Raw genomic sequence first — 27500 nt, forward strand, 5'->3', positions numbered from 1 at the left:
GCCGCTAAACTGATCCACAAACTGCCCAGTGAAACACCTGTTTCAGGAGTTTTCCAACTTGTTAAAATTAATGGAAGTCATTGAGCTATATCTATGAGCGTAGGCTTGCCTCCATTTTGTACCAGGTGTGCAACAACAAATAATTATTACCTGAGCAAATTGCAGTTTTACTCGGAACTCCTAAAAATGCCAATAATTATAACTTAAGACACGCAAAAGACTTCTCCCAAGTGGGTTAAAGCAGCAATTTTGGAAGAAATAGCGTGAGGTACAGGGGCCCCATCGTATGGAATTTAATATCAGGGAGTCAACGTCCTACCACCTTTTTAAAGGAAGACTTAAACGTGCTTCAATAGTATTGGACAATATACAATTCGAGAAAGAGGCTTGTTTAATTAAATCAAAAGAACCTGATTTTTTATACTTTAACTTTTGGAAACTTTGTTTTTTAGATTGTCATTTGTTTTAAGGTTAGTTTCATCTCAAAATTTTTATTACCATTTGAAATTTTAAACATTTTAAAATTGTTAATTTCGCTAAGTAATTTTTAGGTATTTAGGATTTTATGGCAGGTCCACACCAGCCCTTGGGTTGCCTCAAACCTCACTGCATGACCAAAAAGAATATGTGTGTATGTGATAAGTTACATGTACATGTAGGCACCTGTTCGGGCTACTTGTTTGAAATTTGGTCGCCCAAACTCGCAAATAAGGCGCCCCAGGCGACCATTAGGCAGCAGCCTTGTGGGGTGTAAACTTTATCCAGGCAGTTAACCCTTTCACCTCTTACCCCCCCCCCCCCCCCCCCCCCCATTTGCAACTAAAACCATCAGGCATTGATTGAAAGGGGACACAGCCTTGAGTGGGCTTGGGTGTTACCCTTACACTATGGTGTCACTCTTGTTATTCTTGTTCTTTTAATAGGGACAATCGTCCAAACTTTCGCAATGAATTTACTGTACAAATTCAGCTAAGGTATGTAGCACCATGTACGATTGTCATTGATTTCCATTGCAGGAAATAAGGTTTGGCTGTTTTCTGAGGTTTTTTTTATTTTTAGATTTTGTCTGTTTGAAACAAGTTGTGAACAAGAAGATAACTTCCCTTCATCTCTTTGTATCAAAGTTAATGGAAAAATATGCCCCTTACCTGTGAGTGATTTTGCTACTGTTGTCATTATTTTTTTGATTGTACACCTTGATCTCAACATTGGCTGAAGGCCATGACCATTTTGGATTGATACAAAATTTAAACCGTAACTTGATTTGCATCCCAATAAATAGTAAGAGGTGTGAAAATGTACTTACCAGTAATATCTTTAATTTTCTTTAATTTCATACATATACTACATGTATATGTTGTGGCTCACAATTTTTCGTGGTTCAGAATTTTGATTCTTCTTTATTCCAGATTATGATCATAATGAATGTTGGATAAAGAAAGGGGGTGGCCGGATTTACCCCACTTTGTCAGCAATCTTTCTAACTCCCACTCTCCATCTCACTCGATCCATGGCGTCCTTTTTCTCCAAACCAACCCTCTTGCTCTCCTTCTCCACTTGCATCTTCCACGTCTTCTTTGGTCGTTCTTGCTTCCTCTTGCCCTTCACTTCTACCTCCCAACGCATGCCCATCATCCCTCCTCAACACATGCCCCTACCATCTTCCTCCATTTGTCTTTGCCATCTGAACCATTGTTTCCTTCAATCCCAACATCTCCATCGGGTCCTCTGCCTTCTTTTTCTCCATCAGTTTTGCACCTACCACAGTGCTCTCACCATTGCTCTCACCATTGCTCTCTCAGTCCTTCTCAAAACTGCTATCTCATTTTCCCTCAGACACCATGTCTCACTCCAATATGACATCGCCACTCTTACACAACACTGATAAACCATTCCTTTCACCTCCAGCGAGAACCTTTTTGAGTTCAGCAACTCTCCACATTCCCTGAACTTCACCCAGCCAATTCTTGCTCTTGCTGTCACAGCTGCCTCGCAACCACCACTTGCATTCACCCTATCCCCCAAATAACAGAAACCTCTCACCGTTTCCACCTCTTCACACAACTCCTCCAGCGGTTCCACTATTCCATCAGCTTGCTTCTTGGATCTTCCACACAAAAAAATCATCAAAATCTTTCATTAAGATGTTAATTAGGACCATCACTTCCAATGATTTTGCTTAACTTGTGCTTTAATTTTAATTTTAATTTTTAGGTGCAATTTTTTAAAGTCATGTGAGGGTAAAAATTTGGCTTTTTTTCTTTAACCTCAGGGTTACACTTCTCAAAATTGCAATCCTAATTCAGAATGTAAACGGCCCAGCAAGCCTATAAATATAACACCTTTATGTCGACTGTCGCCAACTGTGGCAAATCACATTCAGATCTCCTGGACACCAAAATTCGGCCAGGTAAGAGGAGTAGCTACTGAGGAAAGAGTTTTGTTCCTCTAGGTTTCATTGCACAGGAAAGAACGCTTATGTGACATGCTAACCTTATCTGTGAAGCAATCGTATTGATGAACTCCTGTAATAGAGTAACCTGCAAAAAATGTGTTATCACTTTATCTCTTCATTCATGTATTGTGGTTTAACACTTTTACCCTCTCCTTCACTATAATAGGAAGAATACACCATTTGACTATAATTTTTTCAGTCCTGACAGTATAATGATTCAACAGTTTTTCCTGAATTGTCTACCTCATACAAGTCTCTCAAAGCTCAGCTAGTAGTGTACCATCCAACTATAGTAATCAGGCAGTCATTAAGGTTTATTCCTGTTTTAAAGGTACACTTACATGACTGTACATTTTTTTATCAGTTTCTGCAAGTCTGCGTCTTGTGTACCTAAGTGGTTTTTATTTAAAGAATTCCTAAATCTTCTGTTAGAGCTTCTCTTCTTACTGAGTACTTTTGGTTTCTTTTCTTTGAATTGAACAGAGGCATGTGGTAACGGCAAAACTTGCCCGAGCTGTCACATCTAGCTGTTTGATACAAAGACTAAAGGCACATGGTTACAGAAATCCTGACCATTCAAGGGCACTGAGTAAGTAATACAAAAACCACGGATCTATGGAATGGACTCGAATTACTGAGTCACTGCTCAGCCCACTTTCGCTTGTAAAATATATAGTTCAACTTCTTGAGAGGTGTTGTGTTCAGACCAGGGAACCTTTCTTGTTTGCGAAATAACAGCGAGACCATGGTCGCACCTGCAATCTCTTCGCTGGCCAAGAACAATTTTATCCATTTTCCCTTGGGACTCATGTTTTTGAAAACATATTTTTCTATTGTTGTGGTTGTTCCGGTACACCTTGACAGTGAAAACTGGATACGGCACACACCGTGCGAAAGGTAAAGGTAAAGTCACTTTTATGTAATGTCGGTAGTTCCTTCAGTTACGAAACTGAAAGCTGACTGTGTGCCCTTCACCCTTCTCCCTCTGTCAGTGCTCCGTTTTATGGATATAGCTATAGCTATAGCTACACGGATCAGAGGAAAGTCGAAACAGACGTTGGAGTCACCCGAGGATCGAACCCGGGACCTCTTGCTCCGAAAGCCGCGTACTAGCCAACTGAGCCACAACTGAGCACTCCTGCAAAGGAAAGGAAGTTCATCAAATTGTTTAACTGAAGTGGGTGGGGCAGGCACTCAATAATACGGGCCCATTCCACAGATTGGTGAAAGAAGAAGGCTTATAATAATTATTTAAGTAGAAGGCGATGGAAGTGAGTGTACTTAAAGAGGTACTTACCCTCGCTTGGCCCAAATCAACAAGTGTAAGATTTTTCATTTTGTCTAGTGGTAAAATGAGACAAATGTAGGAGACTGAAGATGGCTTACTATTTGGCGGTTTTGGCTGACTACTGGCTCTTATTGACAGCCCTCTATCATAAATAAAGTTTGCAGATATTTTAAAACATTGCTGGTTTTCCTCTGCAGAGTTTTGCAACAACAGTAATATTTGCATCCTTTTTTGCAGGGCCTACATGTAACTGGTAGTTTTTAAGTGCTACTATTAGATATTAGTTGCTTTCCAAGATTGAATACATGTACCTCAATGTTAGTGGAAAGCCATGAAAGAGCTGGTGAGATTGGCTCAGTTGAGCATTGGGCTGATGCAGACTCCAACTCTGGCCAAACTGAATAAAAATAATAAGTGGAAAAAAGCACCCCTGCCTTTGTTGTTTCATCTACAAATGGGGAGGGGGAATTTTAAAGTCTTCTTGGGCAAGGAGTATAAACTGTAGACCCCATCTCACAAATGTCCTGGTTCATAACCTCTCTAAGGCATTGCAGACCCACACACTACTTGCATAGAGAAGGGCATAAAAATCCTGGATTTGTCTGGTCTCTGCTGTAACGTTGCCCTGTTACGTGACCCCCAGTATTGTGGTGAATGGACAAGTACTCTCAGAAGTTCATAAAACCAGCCGTGACTGCAAAAGTGGCAAAACAGACTTATTTATCTGATTTTTGAGAATTATGATGTTGGCATTTTTTTTTGGTAGGGGACTTCAGTTAGATGTGGAGAAATAAAATTAATAACAGTGAAATGCTGCAAACATTATTTTAATTTGCCCTTTTTGTCTGCAGTCAAGGAGAAGCTGGCCCATGACCCTGACAGTGAAGTAGCCACTACAAGTTTGCGTGTTTCTCTTTTATGCCCAGTAAGTAACTACATGTGGTATCTGGTGTATGTGTGTTGGAAACGTTTTAAGTGCACTTTAGCTCCTTCACTCCTCAGACAGGTGCCCCAGCTCGTCCCCAGTTGACGAGTAAAATCGTTTGGTGTTAGACAGAGAAAAATCTGTTAAGTCTCACTCCCAGGAGTCAATGGGTTACTGCATTTTTCATAATAATTCTGTGGAATTCATCCTAGAGTGTCAACGGCCAAACTGCGTTTTGGCCTCCATCAATCAAACTTCCGACGCCAAGCTCAGATGACGAAATCAATTGATGCGTGACCAACCCACCAATCAGCATCTTTGTTTCCCACGGTACATTCGTATGTTCAAACCCGACGCTGATAGAAAGCGATGGAATCTGTATGAATCTTTTACCGAAGAATATCTAAAAACATGATCATAATGGTGTTTGAGCTGTGAACTAAACTAAAACTCCAGGGCACTTTCTGGAGGCAAAGTCGATCGTCCCAGCTATGTTTGGAAATTTGATTGATGGAAGCCAAAACGCAGTTCGGCGCTTAGTGCTTGAAGATTCCGCAGAATTATGAAAAACGCAGTAACTTCAAGTCTTTAAAGTCTGTTCTTGAAATTGGAATTTGGTCGTTGAAATACATGTTCTTTTATTTATTTTTGCTCTCTGGTATTGATCAAACAATTTTCCCCCCAATAATTTCACAATTTTTCGAATTAATTTCTCAGTAATAGAACAAAAGCTGGTCAAGTTCATGCATGAGTAAGAAACCGTTGGCCAGGTCTGAAAATTGTTAGTGTTCGTATCAAGGAATTGGCTTGGTTTGAGTCTGAAAAGACCTTGAAAGTTAATTGCTTGAATGTTTTGGACTGTTAATTTTGATTTTAAGTTGGATAGAAATAGTTGCCACAGCAACTTAAATCTGAAAAAAAAAAGGGATAAATGAATGTAAATGGACACAGGATTTCTAAACACTGTGCAAGATAGAACAGCAACTGCTTTAGGTTAGGAGGTGTAAGATGCCTAATTGATGATGAGATAGTTATTTTATTGTACATGTATTTACATGACCTCTTGAGCTTTTTTATCACCTGTAAGCTTTATTTATTCTTTGTTTGTCTTCTTGGTTTTTTTATTGATGCCTGGTGAGCTGTAACATTATTAATTATGCTTTCATACTGTATTTATAGGAAAAATCTAATATAAATTATTCTGGTATCATTGAATGTTAATCATAAGTTTCATCAAACTTTTAAGAGTTTTATAGACAATGTTAAAATTGCCACTGCTCCGCATATGCATTGCTGTTGCAGTATTGACAGATAATAATAAATGACCCAACTCTTTTTTTTTTTCGTAAGCTTGGCAAGACACGGATGACTCTTCCATGCAGGTTAGCCTGAAAGAATTGATTGTTTGTTTGATTCTTTGTTTATAAAAAAAAATATATTTTTAATTATTTGCATTATCTCCAGGTCCATCACTTGCAGCCATTTGCAGTGCTTTGATGCAGCTCTCTATTTACAAATGAATGAAAGGTACAGTGTACATGAACTGTTTTAAACGTGAAGCTGTAAGTGGTTTCATTATCATTGTGGTTATTATTATGCTTCAAGAACATTCACTCATCCAACCTTAACACCTTGAGGTTGAGGACTAGACTTTTTTTTCCTGTCTGAGGATCCAGAAGTTTCCACTATTGGCATCCAGCTCCTTTGTGGAGGTTGCTGTCATGACTTAAAAATACTGGCAAACCAGCCATGGGAGCAGCATGGGAGACAGGCACCCGTCACACTGCAAAAAAGACAAAAAACAAAAAAAAAACACAATGGAAAAGCAAGCGAGGGTAGGGGAAAACAAGAGCTAAAAATGCTCCTGAAACATGCTTTTTCCACTACACAGCCACAAAGCTATTTTTATGTCCTACAGAACACAAGTGAAGGAAACCGCAGGGTATGCACCAGACGTGCCCCTGTTGTTAACTCCATTAAATTTCATTTAGCTGCAATGAAATTTATTTAATTTTGTGCCGAAACTTTTGCAAAAATAAATATAGCGATAAAAAATATATTTTGTTTCTCATCATAATTTTGTGAATTTGGAGATATGGAGGAAAATTTTAATGTGGTTGAACCACGATCCATTCTCTCGATCATTCAACATTTACAGTGGTTTTTTTACACATACGTATTGCGGGCTCCAATTTTGTTTTGTAAAACTGTCCCTACTTTTACAAACGATGCATTTTAACATGCGGCTAAATTTTTATATCTTGTTGCATCTTTGTAAAAAATTTCGAGCCTAGGGTATGTTATGAAAACGTTTCAACTAGAGTCGATGCTCATTGGCCGAAAAATGCGTGGAAACTGCTTACGAATTTTTATCTTGCGAACGAAATTGCTTGTTTTCTTCAATGTTCAGGAAAACAAGCGTTTCAGAATAGTCAATCTGTTTTGGCTTTTATGTTTGTGAGGATGGTAAGCCGCTGGTTTATCACTAATATCAGGCATTTCTTCTGTTTTATGCGGAAAATATCGTAATTATGCGAAGATGCGGATTTTAGGTTAATTATGTGGATCCGCATCGCCGCATCCTGTCAGATGCCATACTTTGATATTCAACAAATGCGAAATATTCTCATCTTGTTTCTATGACTTCCTTCTCCTCAGGCTTGTGCTTTGGATTCAATATTTTATGCCAGTAATATACATGTATTATTTTTTTGCTGAGTGTTTCCAGATGAGGGCCGTCCTTCCTTTTACACAATTCTTTTGTCCTGTAAGTGATTTAGTTTGTTTTGTTTTTTCATTTTTGATTTTAACGGCTCAATTTTCTCCTTTTTTGTATAGAAAAACAACTTGGATTTGCCCAGTTTGTGACAAAAAGGCGCCATTTGACAAACTTGTATTGGACGGGTAAGAACGAAATGTAAGGGAGCTTAAGCACGAGACGTTTTGATACTTTTATTAATACTTTTGTCTCATTGCAGGTTGTTCAAGGAAATTCTAGAAGCTGCAGCTACTTGTAACGAAATTTGTTTTTACGAAAATGGCTCTTGGAGGCCCATAAATGACCAAGGTACAGTGTATTTAAAAGTAGGCTTGGGAAGGCTTGGAAGATTTTGGAAGCCTTAAGGTATAGGCAAAGTTGATGCACACGTACTACAAGTCTATCTATGACAATGGTAAAGTGAGATTTCATAAACAAGGTAGAAACGTTTTGGGGTTACCCAAGCAATATGACAGCCAAAATCTCCACAAAAATGGATGCAATTCATAAGCAACTTGGAAGTATGCAGGGCTGTATTGTAGGGTGGCTTTCAAAAGGATAGAAGGCTAAGTTCATTAAATTAAATGATGCATGTTTAATGTTGCTGTTTAACGCAAGCCATCAGAAAGTTCTTTTTGGGTGGTCACCTCACTTGCTTAAAACGTGATGTAAGTTATATAATTTACGTTTGTCTTGTCAGTAATAGATTTGCATCTGAAAATATGGGATGTGTTTAATGTTTTATTATTTTTGAAGAGGCTGAAAGTAAGAAGGCAATCAGTGCTCTGGTATCTGCAACAGTAGTAACACCAGACAGAAGTTCGTCCACCGTAATGAAGGTTCAAGGTTGGTAATCAGTTAGCCGTAAGTGTCCAGAGATCTAATGATTTCAACTTCCGTTGTAGATTGGTTTACTGGCATTTAACTTTGAACCCTTTTAGAGCGACTTTCGTATGACCTTGAAAAAGTGTTTCACGAACCAATGTTTGGCAAGACTAAAACCAAAGCTTCTCCTTATTCCCGCAGAGGAAACTCTTAAAATGGGCAGTAAACAATTTGATTGCCCAATCGCATTACTACATTAATTTTCAAATGACGTCAAAGCGAAACTTTCCAGAAAGTTCCACGGAGAGATGACGTTGTTTGCATCTGCGTTCGCTAAGCCAATGAAAATTCGCGCTCGTTTGGTTTTGTTCGATAAGCCAATTAAATGTTTTGCATATTTGTTTTCGTTCTGTTTTTACGTATGTCGTTTATTTTTCAAGGTCATATGAAAGTTGCTCTAAAAGATAAATTTGACTTTGTTTTCTAGCGGCACCACAGGAACCTGAGAACAGAAAAGACAAGGAGGTACAACTCATTGACCTGACAGAAGACAGTGATACTGATAGCGATTTTGAGGAGACAGAGGAAGACCAGACTGACTACGATAATACAAATGCAACGTTAAGTACATCCAGGTAAACTACTGGTGCATTAGTCAATCTTTATCTCTTACTGCAGACATGATAAGGAGTTCAAGCAAGCGACGTCTGTGAGTTGCGGACGGCAACCGGAAGTGAGCGGTTTTCCCTTTTCACTTGTCTTCGCACAACCACATTTACATTGTTTAGTATCTTTTCACTATTAGAGGCGATTCATTTAAAACTCTGGGAGACACCACTGTCCTGGCATGCGGGTTGCTTCCGGTTGCTGGCAGTAGCTCGAGAAAGTTGCGTGCTGAAGCTCCCCAATGGAAGTGGAGCACAGTGACCTATGCTGCAGTAAACAGGTCTCTGTGGTGATAGAAATTAGGTGACCGAGTGCATACTGCGTCTAACTTACTGCTCGGTTGGTAGTGACAATGTTGACATGTAATGGAAGCGGTGACAAAAATAGATTTTCTGCATTACAAGCAATACATTAAGCCATTTTTTTCAACAAGAAATATTGTGTGCCATTTGATTTACAGTAACTTTCAGTTAAAAGTGTGAGAGTAAGTTGTATGGTCCGTGTTGCAGGGCCACCATTAGCAACAATGTTATTGGAGGCATACCAGGAGTAAAGACACCAACCACATTTGGCTCAATGGTTTACGCTAATAACACAAACACGATGCCAGGATCACCACATGCATCATCACTGTTGAATCCAAACTTCTTTCCTCCGCCTCAGCTTGATTTCCCGTGTCAAGGTAATGCTGTTTTTCTCAGTACTAAAATTTTGTCTAACAAAACAACAGTTTGTGTTCGCCGGCATAAATAATTATGTTTTGGGCCCGACCGAGACTCGTTTTAACCTGAGCCGTTAGGTGAGGGTTAAAATAAGTCACAAAACCCCACAAAGTGATAATAATAGTCATTTTCCTAAGTACATCAAAGATCTCAATTAAGGCAACAGTATGGTCCATGTATGTGTATGACCTCTGGACACAATCTACTGCCAACTGGAGTCAGTTGACTGTTGGCTTTTTCAAAGAGACGTGTTTTTATTTATTTATTTATTTTTTTCGATGGAGATCCGTGAATACTCGGGGGAAAAAAATCCAACTGCTGCTTTGTAGGAACCTACGACCTTCCAAATACAGTAAAACCGCGTGAGTAAGAACCTGTAAGCTTAAATTTTTTCGGTTAGAGCCCCTCTAAACAAGAACCTGTTGGCTCTAAAATTTATTTGAAACTGGTTCCTATTTCTAAAGTCTAAAACATGTACGTGAGTGTGCGCTTTGGCAAATAAGAGCAATCGATTGATGTTCAGAAGATTCAGGTGATCTTTCGATTTTACTTATTATAGCCCAATTTATGTGAACTTTTAAATTCTGTATTAAAATTTTATTCGAATTATGGAAAAACTGGCTGCTGCACGGGAACGAAGGCCGATTACCACTAAATTCTTCTATCTACAACGTCAGTTTTTTTCTTCAGAAAATAAGAACCTATTTAAGAACCTAGATAGCCTATAGTTCTTTTAATTACCATTTATGTAAGAACCTGTATAGGCTAAACTTTCTTACTCGCGAGGTTTTACTGTACTAGTAAATAAAACTTTTTATTGCATTGCCATTTGAGAAGCGAGATACCCGGTAGATAACAATAAACGCTATGATATTCAAAACCACGTATTGAAGTGTTGCTGTTGTGATCTATATATTTTGAGTATCCTAACCTTTAAAAATTTCAATTTGACCAGACGTTAGCCAACTGGGCAATAGCGAAATGACTCGTTAGCGAAACGACCATCCACCCACTGAACTATCGCGGGAGCTAGGCCATCAAAGACTAGGTTCCGAGTACCCAAAGTCTCCGATTTTACTGAGGGGTTGAATATCCGAACTTGTATTCCGAAGGTCGTACATTTGTCTCCCGCAAAGGGCAAGACCTCCAGGACCTACGGTCAGTGTGGTAGGCGAGTGCTCCTACCTCTATATTATGCCTTCCTTGTTCACCCTGGTAACCCCCCCCCCCCCCCCCCTTCCTTCCTCCAATCTGAATTTTGCCACTTGATCTCTCGTTTCGTTGTAAGGGTTTGGCCTTTGAAGTCCCAACTGTTTCTATTCTGAAGTGTTTCGCTTGCTCCGAGATCTCAGATCTGAAGCCTTTGCCTACATTTGCGATGTTGATTTAACTGGCTCTTTATGTTGCATGTTGCTTTGTTAGGCATGGATCTTGATTTATATCATCTCTTACCCAATGAACCACCGGTAAGCTAATGCATTTCTTCGTACTGGGATTTTCAGTACTTTTTGGTTACTTAATCGAATCTGGGCGCAGTTGTTCAAAAGCCAATTAACGCTAACCTCAGATTAAAAATTAACCAAGGAGTTAATTTCAGTACTCCCAAATGCTGTTCAACGCTGATATTCGGCAAAACTTTACATTAGAAGAAGTCAATCTTGAAAAAGAAAAATTAGCAAAAGAAACTTTCACAAAAAAGTGAACATGAAACAAAAGTTTGCGCTAATCCTGGATTAAGTTCATCGGCGTTCGAACAACCGGGCCCAGTATGTTACAAACAGTGTTGTTGTGCTGAAAATAGCATGTACTCGACGTTGTTGAAATTTTATTAAAAGACCACTTTTTAAGGAGGCTCGAAATAGTTTCTCCTTTTTTCTAACAAATAAACATATTCTGTCCTTAGATACAGTTAGGGCAATCATATCAAGACGAAATTTGGCCTAGGTATTAAGTACCTATCGTAGATTTCTCACATTATGTTTTCCTCCAAAATAATGTTACCATGGCAACGATATTAGGCATTTCTTTGAGCCTTAAAATCAACATATGTGGTCCTTTTCGAAGAAACGGGACGGTGAGATTTCCCCATTCATCGTTACCAGATAATGTTAGAAATACTCTCTAAAATATTTAAAATTCAACAAAATCTGTAGGTCAGTTTTTCAGAAAAATAAGTTTTTTTGAATTGTGTCTCTAATTATTTTTTCACCAACAGAATTTTTGTAAATTTGACAAACGGTTTAAATTAATCTAAGCTAACATGCAAAAAATCAAAAAAATTCACTGTCCAGAAGCAGAGATATAAACGAGTAAAGTTGCAAAATCAGGAAAAATTAGGGGGTTACAAGATCAGCATTTACGCATGCGTCACCCGCTCATTCGAGTCCGCGCGCGAGTGGAGCTCTGGGTCAACACAAACGGATTTAAGTAACTATTAAACCGTTTAAGTAGAATTTTCGTAGTTTTCGTGAATAGGAGATGTCTATTTATATGCCATGTATATAGGAATTGGAGAAAGGTAAGCGAAATTAGCGGTATTTGTTTATTTTTGGTGACCCATTTAAATCATAAGCTGACGCAAGCAGCTTACGAATTGCGTGTGTGGCTTACGCGCGCGCGCTCAGCTGAAAACCCTTTCGAGCCTCCTTAAGATAATTGTAAAAGGAATTTTGATACTCTGATATAAAACAGGGGATTTGCTTGTGTTTTCGAACAGGAGTTTGCTTTAAAATGGGGACTACAGTTAACCTGGTAATGGTGTATTAAAAAGTCATATGTTTTGCAGTATGCTACCGCCGCAATGTACCATGGACTTCTTGGCCCTCACTCGTCATCAAATGTCATTCATCTGGACTGACAGTTATCCAAATACCGGGCACTGAAGTAACTGCATCGAGCTCATTCCTTTGGATTGACAGCATCTGGATAACAATCCCTCACACTTTCAATCCAACTGGAAAATCGGAGATAGCAGCGAGCCGTCGTGGTTGCCAAATAACGCGAAATACCACTGAATCAGACAGTGTAAAATACATCTTTTTATTGTACATAACACTTGAAAGTCCTTGGATCTGAAAAAGATGAACAGCACTGGGCTGTCTGCGTTCTCGGACACCCTTCGGTTTTTATCGGGCTTGAAACCTTATAGACGTTATTACTCCTTCCACCCCGCCCCACTCCCCTCGTTCTACTTGAACTACTTCTATGCGAATCAACTCTTTGAAAATGGACAATTTCCCATGTTAATGACGAGAACGCGACATGTGCCAGGGAAATTCAAGATGACCAAGATATTTACCTCTTATTCGGAATTAATTATTTGGAAGTAAATTGTAAGGACGAATTCTGAAAGAAAACGATGAATTAAGCTATTTATTTTTTGTGAGAGAAATTTGTCTTGTGGGCCTTCCTAACTGTTGTCACGTAATGTGCTGTGAATACTGTATTTGGCTGTATTTGGGCGTCATCCTAATTTAAGTGTTAGTCATGGATGACTCTGGAACTGTGCTATGCCTTTAAATCGTTAATTGTGCAAATACCCATTCTTGGAATACAATAAACTTCACTTTTAAAACTAAATCCCTGGTTCCCTTTTTATCCCTGCTTCGCTGTTTCGTGATTACTAGTAGTGTTGGGCTTGGAGGATTTCTTTTTCGTGGCGAAGTTGTGGATCTTAATCTGATTGTATGTACATTTTGCCAATAAAAGTAAAAGTTAAGAAAGGTAAAAGCTGTTAAAATTATGAGTCTAAACGTTTCCGATCAGTTTGATCGTCATCAGAGTGAAATAATCTGCATACGCTCAGTGTTCTTATAGTTCAGGCAATGCCAGTTATGTAATACCTGTTCCCATGGGGAACAGGTTCAGTGATTGCACTTGTTTGTTTAGTTCTGGACGGAAGCGTGCGATGTAGAACGCTTCTTTTATTCTCCTTTTTAACCAACGTCTAGACTCATAATTACTGGGTTGCCAGACCCAGTCGGAATCTGTGTTTTAAATTTTTTTTTTCTGTGTCACGAAACGTCTTTCCTGTCCCTCCCCTGCTAAGTAGTGTCATGTTGTTTAGAGTCTTCTGCGCGTGTGTTTGGCAAGTTTGAGGGGGTACTAGAAATGCATAGATTTTATCCGGTGGACACAGTAGAATATTTAACTTAACCTGCAATGGCGTTGAAAGTCAGTGTAACGCGAATTGTGTTTTAGTGGATCTTTAAACAAAATATACCCTTTATGGAGCTCAATAATGAAGTCAATTGGATAAACAAGACAGGCGATGAAAAATGAATATCTGGAATCGTCAAAGCGACAAGTAATGGTCGTCGACAACAATTGCTTCTTTCGGTGATATCGCAAAGTGAGGTTTGTTTTTAAATTTATTTGGCTAACTCTGACTCCACCCAGCCCCAGCCCGGCCAGCCGGCCTAGCCCCGTTTTTGGCTACTACCCAGGTCTGTTGGAAGCATGCTTTAGTTTCAACAAAGTGAGCCCCCCTAAATAAGCAAAAAATTGTGACGCTGATGAATAATAAAGTAGCTGCTATTTCCAAAACGATGAAATTACCTGGTGATAAATAACCTCGTCTTGGAGAGTAAAGTTTTGACTCTGCAGAAAGAATGGTCAACTTCAAGAGTTTGGCGATTGTAATCTTTGTCTTGAATTCGCATATTTCTTGTCAAACTTTATAACGCTTGAAAAATAAAACCTAACAAAAACAAAAACCCGGTACCTTGCCATCATTTGACGCAGATGCTTCACTGTTTCGCGAGTAAACACGCCGCGGTGACTTTATCATGGCGACCGCTGAATGGGATGTCACTTTCGATTTTGCGATTTTACTTCTGCAGCCAAAAGTACAATAACAAAATTGGACGTAGCAAAAATCTCCCAAAATGTTTTTCGCTGATGGTAACTTTATATTCACGGTTCAAAATTAGCATTGTTTTCATGTCGTAAATTTTGTTTCTGAGGACAAAATATTTTATTCTCGATCGACCGTCCTGATAACTGTGTATCAATATTTATTTACTTTTGCATCAATATTTTATTTGCATAAAGCAAGCTAACAAAACCTGTTCCTTGCTTAGTTCGCATTTTCGAGCGTTAAAATACACCTCATTCCAAAATGGCCGCTGATTCATGCGGATACAAATTGGCCCTTTTTGCCTCGTTCAAGATAAAATATTCTTTTGAATTTTAAACTTAATTACGAGGCATCCAGGGCTTATTTGAATAAAAACAAAAGAATATTTAAATGGCGGCCATTTTGGAATAAGGTGTATAGAATTTTCGGTCCTATGCTTCTGTTATAAAATGGTATATTTTTTAGGTCACCCAGCCAGATACTAACCCCATCGGATAGCGTTAACTTCAGCGAACGTTTGTATTACAAAGCTGTTAGACGCTCAGAGTGCACGCGTGAACCTGTGGTGAAAAGAAATGCGAGGGAACTTGAAAATGATCAACATGTCAGCCTAGAAGCCTGGCAATGTTTCTCGATTCCCTTTTTTCTTTACTCTTTCTGGGCCAATACTTTGCTAGTAACCACATGGCTTCTCAGTGGGCTATTTACCTAAGACTTCTACCATGGCACTAAAGTGATATACAATACCAAAACAATATTGTGTACCATTAAAGCTCCCTATTCAAAGACAACTTGAATCTCCTGGAAGACAAAAAGCAGCTCAGTTGACATTATGGAATAAAGCGCCGTTACTGCACTACCACACGTACGCAATGCATGCCAATTTTTTTTGAAGATGACAGGAATTTTCTCTTTCTGACAAATGATTAATAGGCCGATAGCCAGGTTTTTAACCTCAGAAAAAGATATGTTTCGTCGAATGAGCGCGTGAGCCAAAGGGCCTCTGCTCGAGATATTTTACTAGTGAAAGGGGGGTGGTTAATAAAATTGACTCGCAGCTTTGATCAAATTATAATTTAACGGCTCCTGACATAGTAAATATCTTTTTAAATACCCTATCCCGCTCGTGAGAATGCTGGCATCCAACTCGAATCGGACTACAATTAGCAGCATCGCTGTCTTCCCAAGGAAAGAAATGGAGCTCTCTAGCAACGAGAAACAATCCGACTGAGACAATTTTCCTCTTTAATTTTATTGCTCTACATTACGGACCACAGCTTGACTTGTCGTTTAGGCATTTTGAATCAAAAACTCGCAGAAGGAAATACTCTTTTATCCTATATTCTCTCCCAACATTCGGAGCTATTACTTTCTTTAGTGTTTGAAATTAACAGTCTAAACGCACAGTTTGACAAATTTTACATTTTGAGAGCCATCTTCTGTGGGCGAATCAGCATCTTCAACTGATTGCTCGATTTTTTCGATATCTCCGTCACAAATGACGGTCTCCTCTCCTTCGGTCTGTATTACTTCAGGAAGAAAAACCTCCATCAGATGTGTGGAACTTCCTATTCTGCCCCCTCCTGTGTTTGTTTGGCAAAACGATGACACATCGGCGTTTACGAACAAGTACCGAGGAAGACTGTCAGCAAAGGAAGCGCTAATTCCTGGCTCCAATGAAAAGAGGACCCGGCTATCACCCGAGTCATCATCGGAGGTGCCCGATTCATCTGATTCAACTCGACATATCCTGGAACGAGGGCGTGGCCCTGGTGTTAAATATGTCGCAATATTTAGGTCTTGCAGTTGCGGTGGGCCAGTGGAGACGTTTGTTGCATCTTCACCTTCAAATGAGAGCACATAAAGAATTTCTATTAGGAAAATAGCCGTCTATTGAGGTAAACTCATCACGAATTTAAGCACCGCGCCCTTCATAGCCGTACGGACTCGTAAGTTCAAACTGCAATCGATTCCGTTTTGTGTTTCGACGCCGTTAATCCCTGTAGCGGAATGAGTCGAAGCCCGAAGGTAATAAAAAGGCAAAAGGTCTTTGAAAGGTATCTTTTTAAGGCCCTGTTTATAAGGAGGGAGGGTAACCCTAGTGCTAGGGTTACCCTAGCAAGAGGGTTACCCTAGCACTCACACATTTCTTTTTTTCATCGACGTGTTTACAAGGCAGCTAGGGTTACCATACCTGCTTGTAAACAGGGCCTTTCCTACATTCATTCTCCGAACCAGAGTTGTATCGAAGTATGCCTGAAGGAACTATTTGTTTGAAACTTATGAACGTACATGGTCCACACGATTACGAAAGACGCATGAAACTTTGCCTCGATTTACAAATGGTGAGAACTGATGGCCTTTATCGATTGACTGCAAGTGCTTATCCAAAAATTATTGCATTTTTGTTAGGTCTTGGTAGGGGTTTCATTAACTTAAGTTCGTTTGGTCAGCTGGAGTAAAAGAAGTACAGTGCATGATTGGGAAGGTACAAAACACAGGTCTCAGGTCACAGGTCTGTATTTTACCAATACAGAAACAAACCTAAACATTCATTACAGCTAACCTTAGGCCTAAAAACTCTTGTAAAGGTCTAATTATAGGTCTAAGGTTACCTTTAATGAATGTTTAGGTTTCTTTTCGAATTGGTTAAACAGACCTGTGACCTGAGACTTGTGATTTGTATCTGCCGTGATGATGATGACTTGGGCATACTCGTGAAAAGTCCGAGTTACCCCGAAAAAGAAACAACCATACGAGTTCTGGTTCGGATGCTCCACAACTGAACAGGTGGACCATTAAGTACAGTCAGTTTTCATAAGTTCATCATAACGAAAAGTGCATGGGATTCTGGCTATGTCACGACTTTCTTCTCAGTTCCGGAAAAAATAATTTTCTTTATTGTACCGATGGCGACACGAACGTACTCGGGAAAGAACCACACGTTCTCCTTCCGATAACTATTTCGTAAAAAAGAGGCAAATCCCACCTGTCTCGTTTTCTCTGGGCCTACCTTGATCGTTCAAGTTGTTTGCCACACCACGATCTTCTACTTCGGTTGTTACTTGTTTCAGTTCCTCATCATGATCGTTTTGTTGCGGGCTTTGGCATCTGTCACTAAGAATTTGCTTCTCCTTACCTTTCGCCGCAGCAGGATCGCTTCTGTTGCTTTCGATTATGTTTGAATCTTCGTGTTGATGTTTACGGAATAGTCTTTCTTCCATCAGTCGCTTTTCTTTTGCTCGCCTGTTCTGAAACCAAACTTGCACTCTGTCTTCACCTAGACCGGTTTTCGCAGCCATCTCTTGGCGAAATTTACTGTCAGGGTATTTCTGTTCCGAAAATCCTTCTTCGAGGAGATATAGTTGTTCCTGGGTAAAGACCGTTCTACATCGGCGGCGTTTCTCTTTAGGGCGGAACTCTGAATGAAATCAGAAAACAGTGCGGGACATTTAAGCAATAGAGGACGTTTTCCGTGTTTCCATAGCCTCATCTAAACACGAGGGGGAGTTGGGAGAATTCGAGACAGTTATGCAAACCCGAGGCGCAGTCGAGTGTTTGCATAACTGTCGAGAATTCTCCCAACTTTCCCGAGTGTTTAGATGAGACTATGGAAACACGGCAAAAAAGTCTTCTATCGTAATTATTTTATAAAAAGTCGTATTCACTTCAAAATCTCCCTCTTATCTTCCCTACCGTTACCTCCAGCAATTTGGGCCCCGTAGAACATTTTACGATATTAATATTGAGCAGTGTTCCAAGGCGAACTAGAAAAGCTTTTCTTTTATAGCAAACATTTTCAAATAAATAAAAGCGCTTAATATGGGATGGTGTTTTATCTATTCATGCCATATTGAAAGCAACAACTATAAAACCGCGAGTCAGTGAAAATTAATGGAGCCATATAAGGATTCATGGAAATGTTCGGCATAACGACTTGTGCCACGGCTTACGTTTGAGCTCTGCACAGAAGGCGGAAATAACTTCATTTTTTCCCTTTGCTCTCGATATCAGGAATAAAAATGGAAATGTTATGAGTACAAATAAAGATTCCCATAGGCTTTGATAAATTACCGAACACTTCGTAGAATTTGTCCCGCGGAAACAACAATTGTTTGTACAGAGACAACTAATTAGTCGTGTACTGATTTCCGAGAGATAAAGAGTGGTATAAGAAGTAAAATAGTTAAAAGTAGCGATATATCCACTGGAAAGATTGATGCCGGAGGAAATTGTAAATGTTTCTAATAGCATTGTGACAAACAATTAAATGATCTTAAACGGATTATTAAAGTCGTATTACCTTCACTTTGATACAGCGCAGGGTAAGACGCACATGGATCGTATAGTGGTCTCGAGTAAGCTGGTGGAGCGTAGCACTGATAAAACAATCGAGATGGATAAATGGGGATTTGAGGCAACGCATTGGAAGGCTGTAATCCCACTGACGGAGGCTGTGAGCATAGACTTGGATTTTGCTGCTGGAATACGTTTTGGGTCTGCTGGAAGGCAGATCTATCACATCTCGTATCAAGATTAAAAGCCTCAGTCCAATTTTTGTGTTCGTCTTCTTGCATATCTCCTTCTTCCCTTGTTTGATCCATACTTCCTTCTTTGATTACCAGCACGGAGTTTTTGAGGGAAAAGTAATTGTTGTCGTCACTAGTACGTTATGATCTTATTGTGACGTCGCAAGAAATTATTGAGCACGCGACAGCCTAAACCGGGTGGTTTCACAACAGGTTAATATTTTGTACTTCGGGAATTCGCTGTTTTTGAATGAACCGAAACACAAGCAACTCGCAATTCCTCCACATATCAGCTTATTGTTGCCTTCCAGAGTTCAGTTTCGAAAGAATTCGAAGACATCCAAGTAATTCTAGATTCACCAAGGACACGCGCATAAGGCATTAGTGATATGGAATTGTCTAATTCTTAGGTTTCACTCACGTGATCAACAGACATGTTTTTCAACGAAAACAAAAGAAGACGTTAGCATAATAATAGCTTTCAATTCCTAGAGGATTGGATCGGGACACCAACATGGCCGCCATTTCATTGTTTGGGGACACCAACATGGCGGCCGTGACGTCATGTGAAGTCCAAGAATACTTGTATGGGAAAACGTCAAAACTTGAGACTTATTATTTTCTTGTTTTGATCTTAGTGACCGGAATTTGCCTTCGCTCGGTTTAGCCGAAAATATTCTCACATATTTTTCGTTCAAATTGTTCTTTCCAATTTCGCGTGTGAAGCGGAATTTTTACACTCCCATTTGGCAGAAAATTCTTACTACTTTTTCTTTTCAAATGAAAGGCGCACGTTCGTTTTTGCTGAGAATTGCATTGAAATGAAGTAAGTGTGCGGAGAACATTATTTTTATTTTGTTGCGTTACCATCACTGTTTTAGCAGTTACTGTTGCTAATGTTCTCAATTTTCTTCTCGATAACGTACCAGAACCCGCTGTTCGTTTCTGTTGAACCATCTAGTGAAAAGATGGATGCGAGCTGGCTCTGGATACAAAAGCCCGATGAGTGGTTGTCGTCTCTACAAGCCCCAATTTTGATGTGTTTCCTCAGCCACCGAAGAAACTGCCATTGTCCGACATCTTGAAGTTGTTTCACCTGCTTCGATGTTGATCTCACAAAATGAAATCTGTTCAAACAAGTATTCCATTAACTTTCACGTCAGACATCTAAGCCGCACAATTCCATTTTGTTTTCCCATTTCAGACCACGTGATGTTCCCAAGGGACTTTTTTCTTTTGGTTTTTCATAAGTTATGCATACATATGCAAGTCATACGACGACGGGCGCTTTCCTTTTAAATGCAAAAACTGGGGAGAATTTTCTGCTTAAAGGAACAGAACAAATTTCCGCAATCAAAATGTGGAATGGGACGGGTGTGTTCCTTTTGAGATTTTCTTTTCTCTTTTTTTTTTTAAAGACTGAAAACTAATCATTTAGAATAACAAACATAGCTGCCGGATTTTCGATCATTACTTCGTAAGTAGTAATTCTCACCTGCAGTTGTGCAGCTACGAGCTTTAAAAGCTCCACGTTAATTGACTGAAACCCCGCACGATTCATTTGGGCAGCTTTACACCATAGCCCATGGGGTCCGCGATTTTTTTTCTTTTTTCAAGGAGCATGGTACTAGTGGAACAAAGCAAATGGGACAGGATTTTCCGATCATTCGGGAAAAATCGAGAAAAGAGGAATACCTCTGAAATATTCCTTTTTTCCTGAAAAAAAAAAAAAAAAAAAACCAGTGGAAATTCTGTTGTATTTGATTTGCCACTGGATGAATCGGATTTTCCGCACAAAGAGAAAGCGCCCTAGAGTAACATCACGTGATCTGAATCTGAAAATAAAGTAAAGAGGTCTATTAAGGGGGTATTTACATGAGACTGGTACGAACTCAGACCAGCACGAGTCCGTTCGGCCACCATACATGTCTTTTCTTGCATTTACATGAGACCGGCCTGACAATGAACTCAGACAGGACCAGGAACCCATGACCCGGAGCCTACAGCTCCCATAATGGGCCTATGTAACGGCATTTCTACAGACCGATCTATTTTTAGACTATCTTTTCCGGAAAAAACAAAGGCAGTTCCGGTTCGGTGACCCTATGATGTCAGCTTAATTTCTTGTAATTGGTCATCGGGCTCCTGTGGGAGTCTCATTAGCGGGAAATTCAATCTAAAAATAAATCGGTCTGTGAACGCTGTGACACGAACACAGTAGAGGTGTAGGCTCCGGGTCATGGGATCCTGACAGGACTGATTTCGTCTCGGTTGTTGGACCGAGACAAAAAACTCTCGTACCGGTCTGAGTTCGTGCCGTTCTCATGAAAATGAAAACAACTCATCATCTCAGACCGGCTCCAGAAATTTCAAGCCTATATGTTTTTAGGTCAGCGATATATTTACTAGACAAAAGATATCATTTCTTCCTAGGCACCAAGTTCATGTAAACGGCTGCAAAAATTTCATACCGGTACAAGTTCATACCGATCTGAGTTTGTCCCGGTCTCATGTAAATAGCCCCTTCGTTTTAGTGGCATTGCCATAACTGTCGCCTCGTGGTTTCGGGGTTATTTTTAAATTCATGTCCACATCGCCACATTTCTGACATGCAATGTAGTTACTAAGCGTGCGTTCGATTGACTGTTTTCCGGAATAGGAATACATGGAATATAAGTTAGAAATCCTTCATTTTTACGGAGATTTACATTAAAATTGCTGCTAAAATGCTATTTTAGACAAATTTTTACTATCCTTGCTGCTTCGAAACGCGCCAAATATACCGTTTAGGGTCAATCGAACGCGCCCTAAGGAGGCTCAAAAGGGTTTTCAGCAGAGCGCTCGCGCGCGTAAGCGACACACGCAATTTTAAAAACTGCTCGCGTCAGCTCATGATTCAAAATGGGTCACCAGAAATAAAGAAATACCATTAATTTAACTCACCTTTCTAACAATTCCTATATATATGGAATTGAAACAGACATCTCCTATTCACAAAAACTACGACAATTCTACACAAACTGTTTAATGGTCACTTAAATCCCTTGTTGGCGTCAGTAGCTCCATTCGCGCGCAGTCTCGAATGAGCGCGTGAAGCATGCGTAAATGCTAATCTCGTAACCCTCTCATTTTTCCTGATTTTGCAGTTTTACTCGTTTACATCTGCTTCCGGACGGTAATTTTCTTTGCATTTTTGGTATGTTAGCTTAGATTAATGTAAAACGTTTATCTTTCAAATTTGTAGGTGAAAAAAATCTGTAGGTGAAAAAAAAAAAATTGAGACATTTCATAAAAACTGATTTTTCTGAAAAACTGGTCTTTAAATTTTGTTAAATTTTATATAATCTAGAGAGTATTTTAAACATAATCTGGTAACGCTAAATGGGAAGTTTTCACCCTCCCGTTTTTGCAAACAAGACAATGTATGTTGATTTTAAGGCTCAAAGAAATGCCTTGTATCACTGCCATGGTAACGTTATTTTGGAGGAAAATGTGATGTGACAAATCTATGATGGGTACTTAATAACCTGGCCAAATTTCGTCTTGATATGATTACCCTAACTATTATTAAGGACAGAATATATTTGTTTGAAAAAAGGAGAAACTATTTCGAGCTTCCTTAGGAGTAACTGCAGAAAACCCGGCCACTATCGTGTTCTTGCAGCGGCATCGTCTCATTCAAATTCTCGTCATGGTTCACTTCTCAATATAGATATGGATGACCCCAGTGGGTGGTAAAGACTATGATGACATCAGGGATGAACCCGCTTCACTTTTAGGTAAATCACCAAATTTTGCTTTGATCAGTTCTTGTTCACTGATTAAATATCACTTTGTTTGCCTGATAAAAATATCTTTTGGATGTAGTTACACCTTCGAAGTTTAATTTAGCATGCATGACTGAAACATAAGGCTCAGTTTTTTACTTCACTCTCCAAACCAACTTAATTTCGACTTGATTCTCCATAAAAGCTACAGCTCTCAACGGCTGAGCTAACAATAGTTATGCTCTCTTTGAACTCTGCCACATATTTAACCAAAGACGAAACAAATATGCGTGTATGTCAAGAATCAAGCGGCGCTCATAACTTTGTATGTAAAAGGAACAAATTATCTGTTAGAAAAAGATCATTATTTTCTTGTCGTCAAGCTAGAAATCTTCCTACCATAGAGGGAATTTAAAGCCTGGCGTGTAAAATTTTGTGTGCCGTTGCTTAAAAAGTTTGGGAACTTTACAAATGATGTATGGGTATCATTGGATAGCTCAAAAACTATTGTCACTCCCCAAGGTCCGTCGATTTGGGTCAAGACTTTCTTTTTTGCTAATATTCTTTTTCGATCTCACTCTAGTTCTTTGAAGAGAGGTGAACGTGGGTAGCTGATGGACAATAGTTCTTGTTATACCTCCCAACTCAAATACCTTTTCCGATTGGAGGAGAACGTGTCAACAAAACACTTAATGACTGGCCCCAAGGGAAACAGTGAGTTTTGTTTCCCCTCGACCTTCAATGTTCCCTCGGCTTTACCTCGGGGAACATTGATGGTCAATTATTCCTGGGGATAGGGTTATCTTGCGAAGTTTTAAAGAAGAACTAGGAACGAAATACAAACAGGCCGACAGAGATAACAGCACCTGTTATCTTCCGTGGTTGTATTTCGTGAATACTTATGTTTTTCAAAAACCTCTGTTTTCTTTTTCTTGAAAAGGCATTAAAGCTTTATGTCCATACTAGACCATCACAAAAGGAATTTAAAAAAAAATGTTAGCAGGCTTTAACTTACATTTTCTATACAGCGCATGCTCGAGTTGAAGGTACGATGCAGCAAATACCCGTTCCCCTACTTGCATATTGACGGCGTCTGCATACTGATGGAGATGGTGGCTACACTTGAATTTATATCCACAGTACGGTATATGATTTATTTCATAAATCATTTCGTTTGAAGTCGATATCAAGACACAAATGACCAGCTCCCAATATCAGTGGCACTGGTTCAAACCCCAGGTTTTCTACACAATTGCTAAAATTGCATTCATAACTACAAGGATCATAGCTTCACTTGATTCATATCCGCAGTTTGATACATGATTCATTTCATAGATCATTTCGTTCGTTGATTCATTAATGACGGGAACATTTCAATCCACAGACGGACCAGCTCAGCTCAACATCAGTGGCTTCATAGATCAGTTGACCGGGGCGTCGCACCGCCGGGCAACGTTAGCTCAATTCACGGATACAAACCCCTTAGAAGTCCTGAATTTCTTACTTTGACTTTGACTTTATTTGTTTATGCAGGTTATTCAAAACGCAAGACTAGAGTCCTGATGTGATCCTTCCTGTCTACCTATCTTAAAGCTAATAAATATATAAATATAAAAACTATCATATTATAAATACAATTTAAGAAATTCTAGTTAAAAGCTTAAGTGTAAAAATGGTAATTGTAGTTAAGACATTTTGAAATGGAATTTTGGTTATGGCTAAAAATATATAAGTTCCTCAGGCTTCTCTACGCATTTGCTAAAATTGCGTTCATAACTGCGAGGATCACATAGCTTCACTTGATTGTTACAGAAATGTATGTCAAGTTCGCAAGAACACGATCATGAGTTCGTTCATCTCAGGCCTAAATCTCGGAGGCTGTCCTAATTAAATATTGCTCTCGGATAGTTATCACACAGGAATAAATCTCAAAGAAATTGCGTGTCCCTGTCTGTAAGCCCGATATCATCGTAAGAAAGTGGAACCAATATTCTCATTTGTCACGGTCGTCTAAGATGTTGTGTATTGTCGTTCTCGTGGCTGAAGACGGCGAACTTTGGTTATTTGAGGGATTCGGTGACGAACGACCAAGTGAGCTGCGGTCGCCAAATATTCCAGGGCCACAAATGTACACCACTTACAGTCCAATGAAAAAGGATAAACTTTCATTAAACCATTCATCAACGGAAAAACAATTCTGGGAGCGACGTCAAGCTGCAGTTTGTTTTCTCAATCACAAGGTTAACAGATTTTGAATTCGGGCGTTGAAAGACCGTATTTAGCCGCCGCGCGCAACAGGAAAACTTTATTCGAACTCACCAACTTTTTCATCTTGCTTGTTCTTTGTTCGATTTGAACTATTCACTTGTCGAAATTCAGGTTCACACTGGAACCAGGTTGACAATGATGCTACTCTGTGATTTTTTAAGGTGCATTCAAACTTCTTCGATCCACATTGGCATCAAACTATGTCTTATTCACTTGTCTTGCGACCGTGGTAAGGGGTAGTTCCCATGCAACGGCCCAGGCAAATAGACAAAGGCAAAGGATTCGGCGATATGGGTAGAGCATCCTACCCGTCGGGGTTAGAAGGAGATGTATTGGTAGTTCTTTACTTAAACTCGTTAAAAATCTTCAGTAAATACAATAACATAATAATTGCAATAATAAAATTGCATAGGAATTAAAACCACAGTGTTCAAATACTATTTTACAAGACTACCGACTGAGAATTATCACGAGCGATTACAGACTGTTACGTAATTGATGTCCTTCTTGAACCGCCCAATAGACCTTTTTCGCTTGTACATTTTGTTTTCCCAATACAGATCATGTGATAATACCCAGGAGGTTTGGTCCTTTCTTTTGTTCATTAAAATGAGTTCGTACAAGTATGAATATTCCTGCACGCACTCTTGTTAATGAACATGAGCTTGCAGCACTTTAATCGCAGGCGACTTTGTGTCTGAGTGACGTCATGAGACGATATGCCAGACGTTGTTGGGTGGAAAATTTCGCCGCGAAACCCAACTCATGAGGGAAGTGAGGAAGGGTTGGGAGATTTTGAAAAAAATATCATGTAAGAGTATTTAGACAAAAAAAATCCTGTACATGACCAAGACTGGAAAAAAAATCTTTACCTTTAAGTGAGCAGAGTATGTATATTGTCATAGGGGAAAAAAATATCATACATGCACATACCCTGAGAAAAACTGAATAGTTAACAACAGCCGACACAACGTAGATTTGATTTAGTTTTAAACTCTTATTCTACCTGAAGAAGACTGGTTTGGTCAGCCAAAATATACTACATTACTAAATCAAATCTACGTTCTCCATTTGTAATTACACCGATCAGATCAAGCCAGTTTGACAGTTCAACGTACACCGACAGAAGTAACTGTCCACGGTTGCTTGCTTGCTTGAAAACCCTCAGAAAAACATCTCTGTACATGAAAGAGATTTTTCTCATACCAAATCACCCAGACCCATCACGCCACCGAAAAGTTGAATATTTCGAGACACCGAAGCAATGATTGTACAAGACACGTGCTTAGGTTGCTCTCAGTTTAAGTTATTTTTCGATCAGCGTTGAAACTTTTTTTTTATCATGGACGGGGATAAAAGATACGCTGACGCTTTAAAGGGAACTTGTATTTGTAATTCGGATAATGAAGATCAAGTCACACGTGGTTAAGGACGTACTGATGGGAAAACGAGCATTAACGGTGTCTCCAAAGGTAATCCGATCAAATTAATTCATTTCCATTGGCCAATGAATACCGTGCTACAGGAAGAAAGCTTTGTTCTAAAGAAAATTACAAGAGTTCTTTTTCCACACTTTCTATGAATTCCTTGATCCTTATTTTTAAGCTTTGACTTGGATGCGAATGAAGCCCTAAATCTCGGAGGCTGTCCTAATTAAATATTGCTCTCGGGTAGTTATCACACAGGAATCTCAAAGAAATTGCGTGTCCCAGTCTGTAAGCCCGATATCATCGTAAGAAAGTGGAACAAATATTCTCATTTGTCGTCGTCTAAGATATTATGTATTGTCGTTCTCGTGGCTGAAGACGGCGAACTTTGGTTGTTTGAGGGATTCGGTGACGGACGACCAAGTGAGCTGCGGTCGCCGAATATTCCAGGGCCACAAATGCACACCACTCACAGTCCAATGAAAAAGGATAAACTTTCAGTAAATCATTCATCAACGCAAAAACAATTCTGGGAGCGACGTCAAGCCGCAGTTTGTTTTCTCAATCACAAGGTAAACAGATTTTGAATTCGGGCGTTGAAAGACCGTATTTAGCCGCCGCGCGCAACAGGAAAACTTTATTCGAACTCACCAACTTTTTCATATTGCTTGTTCTTTGTTCGATTTGAACTATTCACTTGTCGAAATTCAGGTTCACACTGGAACCAGGTTGACAATGATGCTACTCTGTGATTTTTTAAGGTGCATTCAAACTTCTTCGATCCACATTGGCATCAAACTATGTCTTATTCACTTGTCTTGCGACCGTGGTAAGGGGTAGTTCCCATGCAACGGCCCAGGCAAATAGACAAAGGCAAAGGATTCGGCGATATGGGTAGAGCATCCTACCCGTCGGGGTTAGAAGGAGATGTATTGGTAGTTCTTTACTTAAACTCGTTAAAAATCTTCAGTAAATACAATAACATTATAATTGCAATAATAGCATAGGAATT

General features: G+C 39.4%; 3 protein-coding genes across 3 annotated transcripts in view; 2 read left to right on the plus strand and 1 right to left on the minus strand.

Moving 5' to 3' along the window:
* Nucleotides 1-13218, plus strand: part of LOC137993174 (E3 SUMO-protein ligase PIAS3-like) — an 18142-nt gene extending 4924 nt beyond the window's left edge. The window contains exons 4-17 of the mRNA XM_068838873.1: nt 924-974; nt 1060-1150; nt 2273-2410; nt 2939-3044; nt 4595-4668; nt 6019-6050; nt 6133-6195; nt 7507-7572; nt 7647-7735; nt 8183-8272; nt 8739-8886; nt 9427-9599; nt 11062-11105; nt 12425-13218. Coding sequence (XP_068694974.1) covers nt 924-974; nt 1060-1150; nt 2273-2410; nt 2939-3044; nt 4595-4668; nt 6019-6050; nt 6133-6195; nt 7507-7572; nt 7647-7735; nt 8183-8272; nt 8739-8886; nt 9427-9599; nt 11062-11105; nt 12425-12496 — 1237 coding nt within the window. The 3' untranslated portion in view covers nt 12497-13218. The remainder of the gene's footprint in view (nt 1-923; nt 975-1059; nt 1151-2272; nt 2411-2938; nt 3045-4594; nt 4669-6018; nt 6051-6132; nt 6196-7506; nt 7573-7646; nt 7736-8182; nt 8273-8738; nt 8887-9426; nt 9600-11061; nt 11106-12424) is intronic.
* A 2674-nt stretch (nt 13219-15892) lies between these two features.
* On the minus strand, nt 15893-19101 carry LOC137991708 (uncharacterized). Its single transcript, XM_068836744.1, has 3 exons — nt 18801-19101; nt 17511-17918; nt 15893-16341 (listed from the first exon to the last, which is right to left on the minus strand). Exons 1-3 carry the CDS (start codon nt 19099-19101, stop codon nt 15893-15895), a joined length of 1158 nt encoding a protein of 385 aa, XP_068692845.1.
* Nucleotides 19102-26864: 7763 nt separating this feature from the next.
* Nucleotides 26865-27500, plus strand: part of LOC137990819 (carbohydrate sulfotransferase 10-like) — a 16546-nt gene continuing 15910 nt past the window's right edge. The window contains exon 1 of the mRNA XM_068835926.1: nt 26865-27060. The gene's annotated coding sequence lies outside the window, so the exon portion shown is untranslated. The remainder of the gene's footprint in view (nt 27061-27500) is intronic.

The sequence above is a fragment of the Montipora foliosa genome, chromosome 2 (genome assembly GCF_036669935.1).
Source record: "Montipora foliosa isolate CH-2021 chromosome 2, ASM3666993v2, whole genome shotgun sequence".
NCBI lineage: Eukaryota > Metazoa > Cnidaria > Anthozoa > Scleractinia > Acroporidae > Montipora > Montipora foliosa.